Below are 16,112 nucleotides of genomic sequence, written 5' to 3'. Positions count from 1 at the left end.
GGCTAGAATGAAACCACATAGAGATCCTCGTGAAGAAGCCCATGGAGCTCAAATTACAAAATGAATCGCTGTTGATGGGGACAAATAACCGGGCTTCGCAAGATCCTCGCCGAAACGGCAGGGCAGCGTAGTGGATTGTCCGCGGCAACGAGGCTGCTATCAGTACACGAGATTATATACCCCTGAATTGTACCAATGTCTCGTATGTTATCCTGATGGTCAACCCATCATCATTGGCTAGGGTTGTTCGACTTTGCGGATTGCTGCAGCATAACAGTTGTTTTCTGCAGGTGGCCGATCAGATAGATTTGCTTTTTGAAGAGTCGAGGCGGGATTTTGGTGCAGACTCTGCCAAACCCAACTCCTGCAAATCCAACTCTATCAAACCCAGCTCTATCAAACCCAACTCTATCAAACCCCAACTCTGTCAAACCCAACTCTGCCAAACCCAACTCTGCCAAACCCAACTCCTGCAAATCCAACTCTGCCAAACCCAACTCCTGCAAATCCAACTCTATCATACCCAACTCTGTCAAACCAACCCTGCCAAACCCAACTCTGTCAAACCCAACTCTGCCAAACCCAACTCTGCCAAACCCAACTCTGTCAAACCCAACTCTGCCAAACCCAACTCCTGCAAATCCAACTCTATCAAACTCAACTCTATCAAACCCAACTCTATCATACCCAACTCTGTCAAACCCAACCCTGCCAAACCCAACTCTGCCAAACCCAACTCTGTCAAACCCAACTCTGCCAAACTCAACTCCTGCAAATCCAACTCTGTCAAACCCAACTACCCCATAACCCAACTCTGTCGGCGAAAAAAACAAGAGAAGAATCTTTCATCAATCTCTGACTTTAATCCAAACTAGAAATTCTTGTTACTGCAGGAAATTAAGCCAACTTCTAGGGACTTGAAACGGCAGAAATTGGGGAGAAATTGCTGTAGACCATCAGTTGCTTACTATTGCCTTCCAATGCCGTGGAAAGTCCTGTATATCAAGGCTACTGAAGTTCGGCTTCACACTCCCTGCAAAAGTAAGCTGCTACATTTGTCACTGCCAATGCAAACTGAAACGTGTCATTATGCAAATCAAAATTACAGCAAAAATCGGCATATACAGCAGAAACACTGCCACGTATGGCACGCATAATGGCGCCACGCATATCAAGCTGTACGGATCTCAAAATCTGGCTGAGAAGGCACGCCGCATGTCGACGAGGTGAGTATCACCTGACTTTAAAGTCACGGGACGCTTGGGCGGCATTCTCCGGATAAGCAACGACCAGCACTAGAAAGAGAAAACAAAGCAGTGCCAACCTAATGTAGTTGGTGTACGACTATACTCGAGCCTACAACCTCGTCGCCTCATTTTCGGCCTGAAGGTAGTGGTCAATCAAATACTGCCTAACAAAATCACCGGCTCTGCAACCCCCACCTCCTGCCCCACCTTAGAATTTGCGCAATTTGCAAACCTGGATAAACCACATCACCAACTGCCTTGAAACTATCATCAACGTACCATTTTAATTTTCATCCGATATCAAAGCAAGGCTTCCCCTCTTGCCCCCTCCCAACAACTACCCACGTTATCACGTTTACCAAGCCGCCTCACCACGCCAACTCATCTGACACAAAATCGGCGCAAACTCGACTCACCACCACCTAGCTGCGTTCCAGATAGTGCTGTTAAACACCATTCTCCTCCCGAGTAACGATTCCCCCACTATTATTTAAATAGTGGGCGTCGTATTCCTTGTATGCTGTATTATTACAGGCTGTTATGACAATAACGAAAGAATACTTGGTATGCCACCTTTGTGAGAGTCTGGTGTATATTACTGATCTTACTATGCTAGGTATCGCTGTGGGAACCCCTCTCTGCGGACGACGACCGGTTGCAAAATCTCATCAAATATGTACCGTTGGAGTTCATCGACCCCGCATCTTACGACCGAGAACTCCTTTGCCGAGATTGCGAAGAAGTCGTTTTCTTCTATGCGGGCAGTGAGATTTGGAATACAAAGGACAGTAATGGTCTGATGGAGCGCCGAAACGGTCTGATGGTGCTCCCAAAGGACATTTCAGTGACGGTCTATAAAGGTTATTTCTCCGTCAACTGAATAGATTCTGCGCTATAGTTGTGTCGCAGGCTATCCGAAGCTCCACATGACAAAACCTCTTCACCTTCACGCATTCCGTTGTATCCAAAAGTCCATTTTCTTTCTCCCATTTCCGTAAATCGCTTTCCTCAATAGCGTATGCGACTGTATCACCGAAGACTTTCTTAATCTGGGTTGTAAGAACGCCTGGTCCAGAGCCACACAGCAATGGATGTATCCCAATAGTTTCAATATCCAACCAGATGGCCGCATCGCCATCGCCGCGACCCCGTGGGAATCTTGATCGCACACAGTCTGTTATGTTTGGATCGTTTATACGCGGAGGGACGTGGCGAATAGCTGTTGCAACTTGTATCGGAAACACCTTTTCGATGTTTGTCCAAGGTGCCGCAGGAAACTCGAAGGCGCCAGGCTGTATAGCTGTTGTACGAGGTTTGGGAGCTGGCCAAGTGTCTGTTGTGATTGTTAGTGGGCTACTGTCCTTTTTATAGCTCGTTTGAGCTCTTACCGTCATCCATCTGATCATCTGGTTCTGCAGAGGCCGATGCCAGGGAAACGTGGTGTTCTTTGTGGATAGTTGTGTAATACTCATGAAATGGCTTCCCTTGAGATTCAGCGGACAAACGGTTCAGGCGCGTGGAAACCTCCGGACGATCGAGACATGACACCCCTACATTTTTCATATAGGTCCGAATATCTGACGCCTTCAAATGGCGAACCAAGTATCGGATGCGTCTCTCTTCGAAACTAATAGAGCAGAAAGCCAAACCGTCCCAGCTTAGCTTACGAAGCTCCAGAGCGAAGTCAGGCTTAAATGCATTATCGTTGACACAACGCATGAACACGTCGCACTTTGATAGAGTATTGGAGTCCAATGAGCGTGTCGCAGCAAGACGGGCCCTGGCGTGCTCGAGGCCTTCAACTATCTTGATCTGTTCACTGAGTATTGTCAATTCTTTTTTTACCTCGTTCAAACATTCCGGATGATTGTAGAGATCAAAATCGTAAATCCCCATTTTGGGCGACTTGAGTTTGGTAAAATTGGGTCTGGAGGAGTTGGGTTTGGCAAATTTGGGTTTGGGAGTTAGGAGCTGTATGCTCGACGATGTGATTGACTGACTCAGATCCAGGTCTAGCTCTTTGACATTCTTTTTGTCCACAGGGGGCAGCCAGAGACTGTAAAATCTCTGGGGGAATTGGGTTTGGATGGGTTGAGGGTGTTGGGTTTGGGAGAGTTGGGTTTGGAAGAGTTGGGTTTGGGAGAGTTGGGTTTGGGAGAGTTGGGTTTGGGAGAGTTGGGTTTGGGAGAGTTGGGTTTGGCAGAGTGACAAGGGGCTACCTAGCCATTACAAAGCATGGCCCGTGCGCGTAGTGCGATGAATCATTGGCCATATCTACGCAGGGTCTAGATGATACGAATGCTCCTAGGATAGATCTCAATCCACAGAAGATAGCATTATATTTTGTCTGATTGGCTGGCTAGTGCTAACTGCCCACTTTGGGGGCGCGGGGAGGGGTGAGTAAATATAATAATAAAGCCAGATGATTATGAATTTGGGACGTGCCAACTGTTCCAAGGCGCTTACACGTGTGATTGGCTTTACCCTACCTAACTTATGTTTTTGATGGCCTGAGCGAAACGAGCCATTACTGCAGGGTTGTTACAGTGACCATTCGCCTACTTCATGCAGTGAAGGGGCATTAGGGCCATACAACTCTGCTGGAGGAATCCGATGCAATGATTGACCACAAGTAAGTGCTGTAGTGCCACGTTAATGCACGAGTAGTTACATTGGCTTGTCGCCTCCTTAGTTCTCAGCCTCTTTTTAGTGCCAAGAAGCAACAGGCGCCGCGGAAGATTATTCTTACTGGCTGGTCTCGATTTGGGTCTGTTCTGACATCGTTGTAGCTTATTGAGAGAGGACCACGATTGACTAGACGGTAACATTTAGAGTTAGTCCATCTCGTTCATATTAAATTTCATCGGATTTTGCCATATAAGGCACGTCTTCCCTCTCTTTCCAATGCTACCAAATCATACCGCAACTGCTACATTCAAAACAACATAGCATCATGAATCTTTCAGAGAAATATGATCCGACTGCTTTCCACAGCATCTTATCTCTTCATGATGCCAACAAGTATTTTCGAGACAACAATGGCTTTTCTTTTGTGGAAACGAAGTTGAAGTCTCTTATACTGCAGCACGGTGTGACCAAGCTCTTTGGAGTCTCACTTGTCCATCGCCATTTCGACCTTGAAGATGGAACCATCCTCGTGGAAAAGGATATGGTCACAGCCCCTTGGAAATGTGACAGTTCTTTCGCGAAGCACGGTGGGAGGATCCTCCCAATTTCTTGGTTCTGTAAGGGGGGCAGACCTTACCCTTATGAGTTCGGATTTTTCCCATATTCTAAGGCCCCACCTCCAAAGCTCGAAGAACATGCGTCTTTTGTTGAAGCATTTTTCGATGCTGTCAAACTTTACGGGCTGGACAATGCTATCGGTCTCCGCCGTCTGTCTGGGCAGGAATCCACAGGAATGCTGGAGTGCACCGAGGGCAAAGTGAATATCATGTTTCCAAGCAATGAGGTTCGTTCATTGGTATCTACCATGGTATATTATGAGTCTCATTAAAATAGATACCCGTCGAGCTTCTTCAAAATGGGACTGATACCATGTGGTTTTTTGATGGTCAACCGCCGTACCGCATGTATCGATGTGCTTGTACGAACACAGGCAGTTCGTCGAACCCGAACCACAATCATATTGACCAGGCTTGAAGGGTGCTAAGAGATACAGCTCTACTGGTAAGTGGAATCCTTTGAACATGGGTATCTTCAATACTCATTGTGAACTAGGTCGCATGTTTCTTGTCCCAAACAAATGCGCTAGGATTATTGGGCTGTCTGTCCTGACATTTCACTTCTTGTTTTTCTTTCGGTCAATTACTGTGGCTGGCACATCCGGTCCTTTTGTCTTCTGTCATTACCGCTGATTCTTCTGCTCGAAATAAGTTTGTCAATCGTCCAAATAAAGGAATAAAATGCGCCACAGTAAATAGTAGGTTTTATATGTTCTCGGAGCTAGGGTAGAATCTAGAAAGGAACCCAGAGCAACTTTTCAGAGGAGAGGATCCATTTTTCTCTTTAGTTATAAACAGTAAGTCCAAGGCCAACAGCGCGTTATCACCGGAATATCATTAAGCGTTCGGGGAATGATTGAGCTAGCCGTGCCCAGCCAACCAACCCACTCACCGCCACTCACCGCGAGGTTGGTGGAGCTTGGCACGGCTACTCCATCCACCGCGTTTAATACATAAGCAACATTAGGGGACCCCTTCCACTTTCGCACTCACGCCTCAATCTTCCACCCCCCTCTCTCCCGTTGTTTAACTATTGAATACAACAGACACCAAAGAGCTCCAACATGACGGGCTCACTTGATGTGCTCTCCGAGGCTAGCCGCCTTCGCCACGGAATCCCTTGTTCTTTTGCCGACGATAATCCTTACGTTGGCGGCTCACATCGCGTATTCAAAGTTGTCTTTGAAGACTCCGTGCGGTGGGCTGCCCGAATTAACCAAGATCCCAACAATTGGGAAACTGAACTGCGTGCCGTCCGACGATTTCAACACGTCAAAAAGCAATGCGTGGAGATCAAAGCGCCCAACCTTTATGTCGCGGCAGAACACCCTGTGCTATATTCGGAATGGGTCAGTGGCAATCCATTGGCAATATGGAACTCGAAAATTCCTTTGCTTAAGCGGCACAGCCTCTTGGATGATCTTGCAGAGTTTCTGTTGCAATTATGGACTACTGCTGTTCCTTCCGCCCTTGCTCCAGAGCAAAATTGTCTGTACTCTGTGTGGCTCACGCAAAGCCTGGACCGAGGTCTTCGGCGAACTCTAACTGGCACTGCTAAATGGGGCAATGCTACTGACTATCTAATCATGAGGTCCATGGTCCCAAAATACGCCGCTGAATTTGATAAATACATTGGCGTCGGATTTACACATGGGGATCTGAATGCACACAATGTCATGATAAATGACGACTTCAACTTGACAGGGTAAGCACAAAGCGTTAATTTCATATAGTTTCCACAATATCGATCTAACATATGAAATCATTACAGGGTCATCGACTGGGATTGGATGTCTGTGGCACCGCTACCTGCCATCATAAACCACCCTTGGTTTATAGCCGATATTCCTGGATGGAATAATGATGGTGTGGCAAACGGTGAAAGCTTCAAAGAGGACCGTACTTATCTTGAGAATGCCATCAAGAAGAAAGAGCTTTCGCGGCACCTGCCACTTACAGTATCAACATTGCTGAGTGACTCTGGAACGAGACTGTTTTTCCAATCAGCCTTCCATTTTAGAGATATCCATGAGAAGTTTGTCAAGATGCATTGTCCACGGACAGAAAAAAACATCAAGTCTGCAAGGTCACAGTTAGATACTGTACTCCGTTTATACCCTGAGTTGGGAGATAGTGAGGATGTACAGAAACTCAAGGATCTACTGGGGAGAAAAGACGAATATTAGTGTCAATAATGAAGGAATACCATCTTTCGGATCCACTCTGCATGGATTTCAGCCTAGGCGTTATCGGCGCGATCTATGAGTATCACCCCGGGACTATGCGGTGCATTTCGCTAGGGGTTTGGCTCATCTCGGCACATGCAAGTAATGATAAAAACTGATTACTATATAGAGAAACGGTGTGAGTTAGGAATTCAATCCTCTTTCCCTGGTGTTCGGTGTTGAAGAAAGTCTGCTTATGTTAATTCAAAACTAAATTAAATTCCATACCGGCCTGCCACGAGTTATCATACTATCGTGTATCCATTGATCTTGCACATCTCGTTGCCACAAACGTCGTGTTCCCCCTCTATCAGAAGATTTGACTCAAGAAGGACCCGAAAAGCCAAGTCACGTGAGCGAATTGGAATTGCTCACGTGGTGAGAGCACCCGCCAACATTGAATCGCGTGTGCCCCTCCAAGATATGCATTCGCACGCGCTGGCTTTTTCGGCAACTCCAAAAGTCCTGCCAGAACCATACTGCAATTCCACCCTGAGAGTATCCATCAACTTCTTGCGTATCATCATTTTGCTCCCGCTTTGTAAAGAGGAGTAAAGAGGAGTAACGAGGAGCAACGAGATACAATAAAACTAGAAAGCAAGCGCCAGTTTTGGGCAACGGCGAGCGATCGGAAAGGCGCTCCTAGATCTGCTCAGACCACTGTCTTTTGTTGGTCTTGCTTCGCTCATAATACACGAAATCTCGGTTGGCCGAGCCTCAACGGGTGACTTTGTTTTCTTTATCCAGTATTGGTCGTCACTTATCTCTCCATTGGCCTATCTCTCCGCGCAGTATCGCTGGCTCGTATCATATTTAGTGGATGCCGAACGTCTACTGTACCTTTTTAATTCCAAGCCCAGTATCACCGAGAATGATAATGCCACGATCCTCAACTCCGGCGACGGCCGTGTCGTCTTTGAAAATGTCAACTTTGCCTACGACACCCGACTGCCAATCCTCAAAGACGTGGATAATGTCATCGAGCAGGGACAACAGTCGCACTCATTGTGAAGGGCGGGCTCCGGAAAGACAACAATCCTCAGGCTCCTTCTCCGACTCTACGATGTGACCTCTGGCCGGATCAAATCGACGGCCAAGACATTCGAGACATAACCCTTAGCTCGTTGCAAGAGGCCATCGGCGTCGTCCCGCAAGACCCCGTCCTGTTCAACGCTTCCATACTTGAGAATCTGCTGTACGCTCGACCATCAGCTACAGATGAGGAGATCCAAGAAGCATGTCGCGCTGCAGCTATCCACGAGAGGATCGTGACTTTTGTAGATGGGTACAACACTACGGTTGGAGAAAACGGTGTCAAGCTATCTGGTGGAGAATTGCAGCGAATAGCCATTGCTCGAGTCTTCTTGAAGAAGTCACCAGTTCTTCTCTTGGATGAGGCTACTAGTGCTGTGGATTCGGAGACCGAGTCTGAGATTCAGGCTGCTCTTGACCGCTTGAGAGCAAGACGAACTACCTTTGTTATTGCCCATCGTCTTTCGACTGTTGTTGGCGCGGATATGATTCTTGTTTTACACGAGGGAGAGAGTGGAAAGTGGTTCACACAAGGGGCTGGTGAATAAGGGTGGAAGATATCAGACTCTTTGGGAAAATCAGATTGGTGGTGGTAAAATCAATAAAGCACTATAGGCAAGAGAAAAGAAATTGAGGGCAAATTCATGGAACGTGTATCTACACTTGGCTGAAAATGGCTAATGACAATTGGCATATTCTTCAGATGGGATCCATAGATACCAAGGAAAAAGGGGATGTAGCAGGCTACAACTGTTTGCTTGAGAGCAAGCAACGTGTGACACGGCGTTGGCTCCTCTCTGTCCAGCTCTCGCCATTAGAACTTGACCTGTACTTTCTTAACCAGATAGCGGAAAGTCGGTCAATACACAAGTCGTATTTGGACCTGGGACCGAGCAAATAAAGGGGCAGAAGCATCTCGCAACATTAGTACGGGTCGGTCTGGCGCTAAGGCAGAAGAATCACTCGCAACCTGCAATGGATCTGCATCAATGAGGCGTCTGCCTGAATCCCCAAGGCAAAGTCAAAATACCTAAACCCTGCCCAGACGAGGCCAGCCGAACGCCGCCTATAGAAAGCTCCACTTGGGCATACCGTGTGACCAGGCTGTGTTTGTAGTGCGGGCCCCAAACCCGTCGTAAATAGCCCTGTAGCTACCACCATCCAGGCAGTGACAGGTCCAAGCAAGCTCAAGTTGGAAAGCAAAACTGAGTTTGCTGATATGAAATAATTGGAGAATCCTGAAAGGTTCCTCGGCAATATCATAGCCAGGTGTACCGATATCTATGCAAAGGTCTGAAATTAGTACAATGTCCTCCGGAATGTCTCGTAAGTACGTTACCGATCCTTAGAGTATCCAATTGGCATGGCCACTAAAACCACCTTGTCACACGTAAGAACTAGTTAATGTAGATGGTGGGCTAGGCGAATTATCAAAACTCAATCTAATTGGGCGTTTGCAATGGGTTAGGATACGGGCTTGAGTCCAGATGTCGATTCCTAGGAAAAGCATCCCGGTCAACGGTGGAAATTCTACTCCATTATCTCGCTTGTGACCCAAATGACTAGGGTGAACAGGTATCCTCCCGCGGCGGACTCAATCGTTGCCTAGACGCATTTCTGACACCCGGGCGAAGGTGGCGCATCCACGGGAACTATTCACCTACAGCAGCGGTATATAACCTGCTTCCGGTCTCAGCGAGTTCTAAGTTACAGTATTTATAAAGGGTTTCGCTCAATCACTCTCCCAGTCCAACCAAATGTCAGCCAATTCGGATGATCTCGAATCATGCCGCAGTCAAGAAACACGCTCCACTGCTTCCGCCCCCTACGAGCCACCGCAAACTTCCCCCAGCAAAGCTATCTTTCTCCATCAAGCGGACCCGTTTTTGAAGCATACAAATTCTACAGAGCAGGAAAAGAGGCAACCTGGGCATGCGCAGAGCGAACCGAGCTATACATGAAACAAGAACAGCTCTGCAACCTGACTCATTCGCGTGCAGAAGAATTTGAGGTTGAATGGCAGTACCAAAAACTGAGCCCCAACCAGCGTGCTCAAGTCGACCGGCTCGTCCAAGACCGCCGAGCAGAATATCCCGGGATGGTATGGAGCTACGTCTATGCTAAAGAAAATTCTTATGCAAAAGTGACTCGTAACCCTCGTCCAGATGATTCCGAAACAACTTCCATGGTGATTATCCTTATGAGGAGACCCATGAAACCAACAAAGTACCCTATAACGCACATGGGAGATTATGTGGACATCAGAAAGCTTCGTGACCGCCATGATGATTCGATGAATCATTCCAGATCCCCCAGTGTAACACCCCAGTGGAGGCATCGGGGAATAGGCCCGGCTGGATATTATGGATCCCAAGGGCCGCATTCTGCCTCAAGGTCTGTGGGACGGTACCCGAGCCAGGGATCGGATTCCGGACGGGTGGTGGCATCGGTGTGCTCGACTGGGCTTGACTCGGGTCTGCTACCGGTATATGACCAGTAAGTTGTTCCTTATACCCTCTTTTTTCAATTGCCGTATTTGCTCGCCAGGAGTGGCCGAATTTTGGACTACCCACAACTAGCTCTTTTTTAAATGCTAATTTTGCGGTTTCCAGTGGACATTTTAGCAGGGACGGGGTATTGTCATCTGGCAGCCACCACGATCCACCGTTTGCTCAGCCTGGCGGTGCATTACCTGTGACTGGCAGTTTTAAAGTGCCACCACAGCTTCCTGGGCAACACCAGCAGTCGTCCACCAGCCAGAGCTCTCGCCGTCCAGACTCACCGCACTATCCACCCGGCTCAAATGGACTAAGCCAGAAGAGAACGCGGTTCGGAAATCCTGACTTTGAGTTTACTTCCGCAACGTCCGGGCAAAACGGAGCATTTCAAGCACCAACTCCGAAGAGGATCTGCCGGTTGCGTGGGATCTATCAAGGCCATGGCGTTCAAAGTCAGGAGACGAAGTATCGTACTTCCTGAGCAGCACGATCCTAAGTACCACCCTGGACAATTCAACTTTGGCTCTGTGAAAGGAAGCCGACTTGAGTCTCACAGTGTTAGTTGGATTTCTTTTTCTTTAAACTAGGGTAGTTGGAATAGCTGGGCGATGATCGGAATAGGTATTATGTTGGGGAACTATATATAATAGGGGGCAGAAACAATTTCATGTACAGCATTCGAAAAGTAAGATGCTTACAATGGTCACGCATTGATACTATACTTCCAGTCCTCGTACAAGCTCTCTCTTCCTGAATTGCACGATAGCTTCATGGAATAATGCAACTTATAAGGCAAGTATTGAGAGTTTTTCCCGCATTCACACCCACAAGGCTATTGTGTCCCTCGAGAGGTGTCCAATAAACCCTCCGCATTTAGTAGATGACTCATTTCTGGGTTGCCGCAAAATTTCTGACGACAATAGGAAATGAGCCAATCCAAACTCTACCTGTCACCTTCCTCTACACGGCCTCTGATTAATTTCCTAAAAAAGCGTGCGTACAACGCGAACAGGGGTAAAACTTCGATTCCCAAGCTATGAGAAATTATTCTTGCCATTGGCCCTCGACAAACACCGACCTCAATTGATCTGGGAAATTGCTACCACGGTACAACTTTGGCCCTGTGCAATAAATTCTGTGCAAGCGAGTATGTGAGCAAGGAATTAGTTCAAATATCAGACGGTCTTGCACTTTGGCGGGTTCGTTAGCTTATTGTTCGATAGATCGATCTCACGATTCATGAGACGGATTGCTAATCACTACGATCTCTCAAGTTTCATTCCTAGTAGTATATTCTGGCGGCTGTGGGACGTACCGTACCGAAACCTCGAGGCTTGAGCATCATAGACCCAATTCCATTGAAGAGCTACTAATAATCAATCATTCCCACCCCCAGCCAGCCCACCCCCGTTCCCCCTTTTAATGCGAAGATAGGCCATGGATATTCAACGCAGTGTATATCGAGCCACGCCGGATATTGAGGGGAGACAAATCTACAAATGTGCGGACCGGGATCTAAACCGCCAAACCAAGTGCATACTGTCTGCGGGTTGGAGATCCTTGGAGGCTCTGTTTAAAAGGAAACGGTCGCAGCTGCGAGCTAATACTTATGAGGAAGCTAGAATCAATTCATTTGAGCTCTTCAAGATTCGGCTGTGTACATTTCCTTTTGTTTAAGAAGCGCTTTGCCTTCTCCGTGAGGGGTCATTTTCAAACGAGCAGCTTCCTGTTCTTATATTATTAGAAAAAAGTTCAGAGACTGTCCAGTTGTTCGATATAAAACTTACCATCACAGTTTTCAACCCAATGCCAAGACACCATCAAGGTGGTACCATGTTCGATATTCTTACCGATCATTTTCAGAGGCTGGTTAATGCGACCACCCGCGATTATGCCGCGGATTGAACCCAACTGCTCGATATTCGAGATATGGAATCGGTCGACGTTCTTGGAGGCTTCTTCTCGGGTATAGCAAAGCGCCCGCATGAGCCAGGGGACTCGTAGATCATTGGGTGTTCTTGACAAAGCGTATGGCCCTTTCATCTGATTCATTGGAATGGCATAGTCTTTGAAGATCAGAGATACTTCTGGAGATGAGTTCCGACGAGATGACACTCTGGCCATACTGACAGAAAAGACACAAACGAGGCCTGCAAAAATGAGATGCTTGGCAATTTTTGATTAGGCATTAAAGGTGACGGACGTGATTCGGAGAAAGAAGCAGGTGAAACACTTTAAGAACTGTTTCCTCGTTCTTTGATCTCCAAAGACCATGTGTTTGGCCTATCACGCAAATTTGGAGTTGGATGGCCCGTCCTGGACCTGCTCGGGGTCATGGGTCTGATCGGTTTGGAGCCGTTGTATTGGTCGGGACGCAGGTTGGATGCACTGGTCGAGATATTGAGCCCCATACAGCCAGGCTTTCTGCCCTGGCGCGCCATTTTCCTCGCACTGGTCTGGAATTTTGGTCACATGCGCTGCAACAAAGTTGACTGGTCTGCCCGTGGGCCACAGAGAGTCTCAGTGGCAAGTTGTCCCGCACAATTTCCGCGCGTACCTCAAGTCTAGTGCAGCCACCATGCGGTGAGAGTAGCTCGTTTTGACCAGGAAACAATTAGATCTACAGTGACTAAGAGTCGCCTTCCTACTGATTGGAAAGCTAGTGCCTTCAGTTCACCAAATTTGGCTAGGTCCTCACGGACGAAATCTCAACAGCCCCATTTGCTGTTTCTTACAGTCCGGGATTAAGGACGCTCGTTCCTCTCTTGTGGAACCATAACCACCCTGAGGTGGATGGTCAGATGCCCAATAAAGGTGCTAATATTATCTTTAACCCGTAATGTGACATATAAGCCCCTAAATGCCTAGCGGTCATTCACAGTTGCGCCCAATGTCCGAGGATCAGAATCTTAGCTGTGCTGTATACCGACTCGAAGGATGCGAACGGATCCACATTGAGCCGGATCTCTCTGTTTGTCCCCAAGCCTGGATGTGATCCAACCCGCAGTAGCAGTGATAACAACGCCGATAGCTAGAGCTACTAGTCACTAATATGCCGCTGCCTATTCAATCACCAAGCCTAATTGAAGTGAGCCGTGCACTCACACAAAATCGCACAGTACTTGAAAAGAGATTTTCTTTCGGGAGAAGAATATGCTTCTCATTATTTTTTGGCTCACTTGCTGAAATTCATCTTGTTGTTTTCAAACCAGGTCGTGGTTTGCCAAACACTTTCCAGTTTGGAGTGTACAGAGGCAGCTGAAAGGCTGAAATCGAAAGGTAAGCACAGCATTATATTCTCTTTTCGAATATCACATTGAAATCATGGTGCCCGAAACTGAGAGCGAGCACTGGAACGATGTGTTAAGAAAGCCGGCCGTGACAACAGACAACGCGGAAGACCACAGACTGATTGTCGAGGATATCATATCCAGGCATGGTATAGATGATTCTTTGAGTCTGTTCGCCATGGACCGTCTTGCAATGGTGTACTGGTATGAGGGTATGCGACACGACGCTATCGAGATTCAACGAAAAGCTCTCGACTGTCGCGAAGAGGTAGATGGGCCTGAGGACACTTTCAACCTTTTCTCCATGGATGCCTTAGGCTTCATGTACTTTGAAGAAGGTCAATTCGAACAGGCTGAGAAGGTCCTCCTTCAAAGTATGGAGTTACGAGAACAAGCTGGTCATTGTAACGCTTCTAGGACGTTCAAGGCCAAAATGCTACTTCAGAAGACATATGAAAAACAAGGCAAGACAAAGGATGCTCTGAAAACCTTGTGGGAACTCTTGGAGACTCTGTCAAATGCAACGGGTATGGAAGGAGAGAGAGAGGACGCTCTGGGAAATCTTTACGTACTTTTGGGGTCGCTTTCCAGAGCAACTGGTGCGCAGTTTACACTTTGATTAGCAAACACGTCTCTGTTATTTTGTATAGGCTCCGTTCCATTTCGGGATCCGGAAGGAGACCGAATAGCGGGATCAATGTCCCCATAGTTCATGGTCCATGTATTGTTTCCGCACAACTCATCAAAGGTTGCTCTAGCTTTTATTTCTCTCCCATCACTACTTTGTTCCATACTTCATTTGTCGGAACGAAAAATTTCTGTCCCTAGTGATTTTGAGCATTTATGAAGAGGTTTGCCAGCTCTGGAAAAAGGTTACATGAGGTACACTGCGAATAAACGCACTCGGGATTCCAGAGATCAATAACTGAAAAGCAACCAGGTTGCGAGTCATTGCCTGGTTGCTTTTCAGTTATTGATCGGTCGTGAAAACCCCCACCCCCCGAGATTTTGGCCTATAATAAAATGGTCAAAACCGTGCACGATGACCACCATCGCATGCTTTGCCACTTCAATTTTGTTCATGATTAGTATCCTCCAGAGGCAAATACATGACGGGTATTTAAAGCGACATCTAATCGGCGGATGACGAGTGGGGATCTTAAGTGGATCCATTCCTGAGCTCGATTCCACGTATCTTTTACACAGGCTGTCTAGGGTAATCATTGACCGGGCAATAGGATCAAAAGAAAAAGGTGGGGGAAGTCTTTTTTGGGGCCGAAGAATAAACATCCAGTTAGACCCTGCCGTGTTGACTGCCAGTTGCAGGTAATAGGAAGACGAAAAGGGGAAAACACAAGGTGGCCATTTCATACTTGAAAGGGAACGGAAACGCTTCGCCATTTTTTCATCAAGAAGGCGAGCCTCCGAATTGGCGATGTGGACATGCAGGTCGTCAGAAAAATGTGGAAGAGGTGAGTTTGGTTCCGTTCCTCACGAATACTGGATTGCACAATATAGAGGCAGAGACTGTGTCCCATATTCATATAATCAGAAGTTTCGTGTCCCTTGAAAGGTGTTCTAGTAAATCCTCCGCATTTAGTAGATGACTCATTTCTGAGTTGCCGAAAAACTTCTGACGACAATAGGAAATGAGCCAATCCAAGTTCTTCTTGTCACCTTCTTCTATGCGGCCTCTGATTAAATTCCAAAATAGAGTGCGTACAGTGGGAACACGGGAAAAAACATTGATTCCCGAGCTATGAGAAATCATTCTTGCCAGTGGCCCTCGACAAAAAGCAAACACCGACCTCCATTGATCTGGGCAATTCTCACTAGGGTACAATTTTGGCCCTCTGACAATAATTCTGTGCAGGTAAGTATGTGAGCAAGGAACTAGTTCAATTATCAGACAGTCTTACACTTTGACGGGTTCGTTGTCCGGCACTATTCCACAACTGTTCCATATCAAGTCAGAAAGCTAGTTGGTAATATTGGAGGTGGTTCACCGTACCCTGTTGTGCTAGCTAGTAGTAAAATAGAGCCCGATCTGAGACTCGTGGAGATTGTATGGGATAGAATTGAACCAGCGTTGTGAATTGTCAGGCATCGTTCAACCCTGTCTATGTCAGTATCGAGCAGGCGTTGAAATCGCTGCTGAGCTTACGCCTTGCCACCATTTGCGAAGAACAAGTATATCACAGGGTCGGTAGTGTTCAAGTTTTTATCATCAAGGTTGATGCAAGCTCCAGCAATTGGCTGTAACAGGGTCTTTTCCCCGGACTGCAACAAGGAAGAGTTCATCATTGGCCCATAATCATGTAAAGGTGAGCTCGAAAAGTTCTTGCCCAGAGTCCCTTTCGTAGTTTATATCACTTGTTGCATCAACCAGCGGGACAAGCAAAAGCAAGCAAAATCAAGATGATAATGGCTTTTAGCTATACAAGGTCCGAGGTCCAGCCAATGAGCTTTCGCGGGGTCTACAAACGCCCTTGTGCTCTCAATGCGCTCGATAAGCTTCAACGCACACCGTTAGTAACTTGAAGATCACCGTGCTCGAAAATACCAGATGCCGATC

General features: G+C 47.1%; 8 protein-coding genes across 8 annotated transcripts; 5 read left to right on the top strand and 3 right to left on the bottom strand.

Moving 5' to 3' along the window:
• Window positions 1-1,787: 1,787 nt before the first annotated feature.
• On the top strand, window positions 1,788-2,127 carry N7446_003931 (uncharacterized protein; the record flags this gene model as incomplete). The annotated part of the gene is made up of 2 exons (XM_058512680.1): window positions 1,788-1,811; window positions 1,864-2,127. The coding sequence occupies 2 exons, from the start codon at window positions 1,788-1,790 to the stop codon at window positions 2,125-2,127; spliced, it is 288 nt and encodes a 95-aa protein (XP_058374009.1).
• N7446_003930 (uncharacterized protein) lies at window positions 2,120-3,143 on the bottom strand (the record flags this gene model as incomplete). The annotated part of the gene is made up of 2 exons (XM_058512679.1): window positions 2,120-2,580; window positions 2,636-3,143. 2 exons carry the CDS (start codon window positions 3,141-3,143, stop codon window positions 2,120-2,122), a joined length of 969 nt encoding a protein of 322 aa, XP_058374008.1.
• Window positions 3,144-4,200: 1,057 nt separating this feature from the next.
• N7446_003929 (uncharacterized protein) lies at window positions 4,201-4,764 on the top strand (the record flags this gene model as incomplete). Its single annotated transcript, XM_058512678.1, has 1 exon — window positions 4,201-4,764. One exon carries the CDS (start codon window positions 4,201-4,203, stop codon window positions 4,762-4,764), a length of 564 nt encoding a protein of 187 aa, XP_058374007.1.
• Window positions 4,765-5,556: 792 nt separating this feature from the next.
• N7446_003928 (uncharacterized protein) lies at window positions 5,557-8,297 on the top strand (the record flags this gene model as incomplete). The annotated part of the gene is made up of 4 exons (XM_058512677.1): window positions 5,557-6,197; window positions 6,264-6,450; window positions 7,312-7,683; window positions 7,761-8,297. The coding sequence occupies 4 exons, from the start codon at window positions 5,557-5,559 to the stop codon at window positions 8,295-8,297; spliced, it is 1,737 nt and encodes a 578-aa protein (XP_058374006.1).
• A 1,238-nt stretch (window positions 8,298-9,535) lies between these two features.
• On the top strand, window positions 9,536-10,249 carry N7446_003927 (uncharacterized protein; the record flags this gene model as incomplete). The annotated part of the gene is made up of 1 exon (XM_058512676.1): window positions 9,536-10,249. One exon carries the CDS (start codon window positions 9,536-9,538, stop codon window positions 10,247-10,249), a length of 714 nt encoding a protein of 237 aa, XP_058374005.1.
• A 1,640-nt stretch (window positions 10,250-11,889) lies between these two features.
• On the bottom strand, window positions 11,890-12,371 carry N7446_003926 (uncharacterized protein; the record flags this gene model as incomplete). Its single annotated transcript, XM_058512675.1, has 2 exons — window positions 11,890-11,978; window positions 12,035-12,371. 2 exons carry the CDS (start codon window positions 12,369-12,371, stop codon window positions 11,890-11,892), a joined length of 426 nt encoding a protein of 141 aa, XP_058374004.1.
• Window positions 12,372-12,533: 162 nt separating this feature from the next.
• Window positions 12,534-12,827, bottom strand: N7446_003925 (uncharacterized protein; the record flags this gene model as incomplete). The annotated part of the gene is made up of 2 exons (XM_058512674.1): window positions 12,534-12,744; window positions 12,805-12,827. The coding sequence occupies 2 exons, from the start codon at window positions 12,825-12,827 to the stop codon at window positions 12,534-12,536; spliced, it is 234 nt and encodes a 77-aa protein (XP_058374003.1).
• A 744-nt stretch (window positions 12,828-13,571) lies between these two features.
• On the top strand, window positions 13,572-14,156 carry N7446_003924 (tetratricopeptide repeat protein; the record flags this gene model as incomplete). The annotated part of the gene is made up of 1 exon (XM_058512673.1): window positions 13,572-14,156. One exon carries the CDS (start codon window positions 13,572-13,574, stop codon window positions 14,154-14,156), a length of 585 nt encoding a protein of 194 aa, XP_058374002.1.
• Window positions 14,157-16,112: the final 1,956 nt, after the last annotated feature.

This window comes from Penicillium canescens (assembly GCF_028828765.1).
Source record: "Penicillium canescens strain IBT 15451 chromosome Unknown utg000003l_segment0_segment0, whole genome shotgun sequence".
In the NCBI taxonomy this organism is placed as follows: Eukaryota; Fungi; Ascomycota; class Eurotiomycetes; order Eurotiales; family Aspergillaceae; genus Penicillium; species Penicillium canescens.
This window is presented reverse-complemented; position numbering and strand designations above follow the sequence as displayed.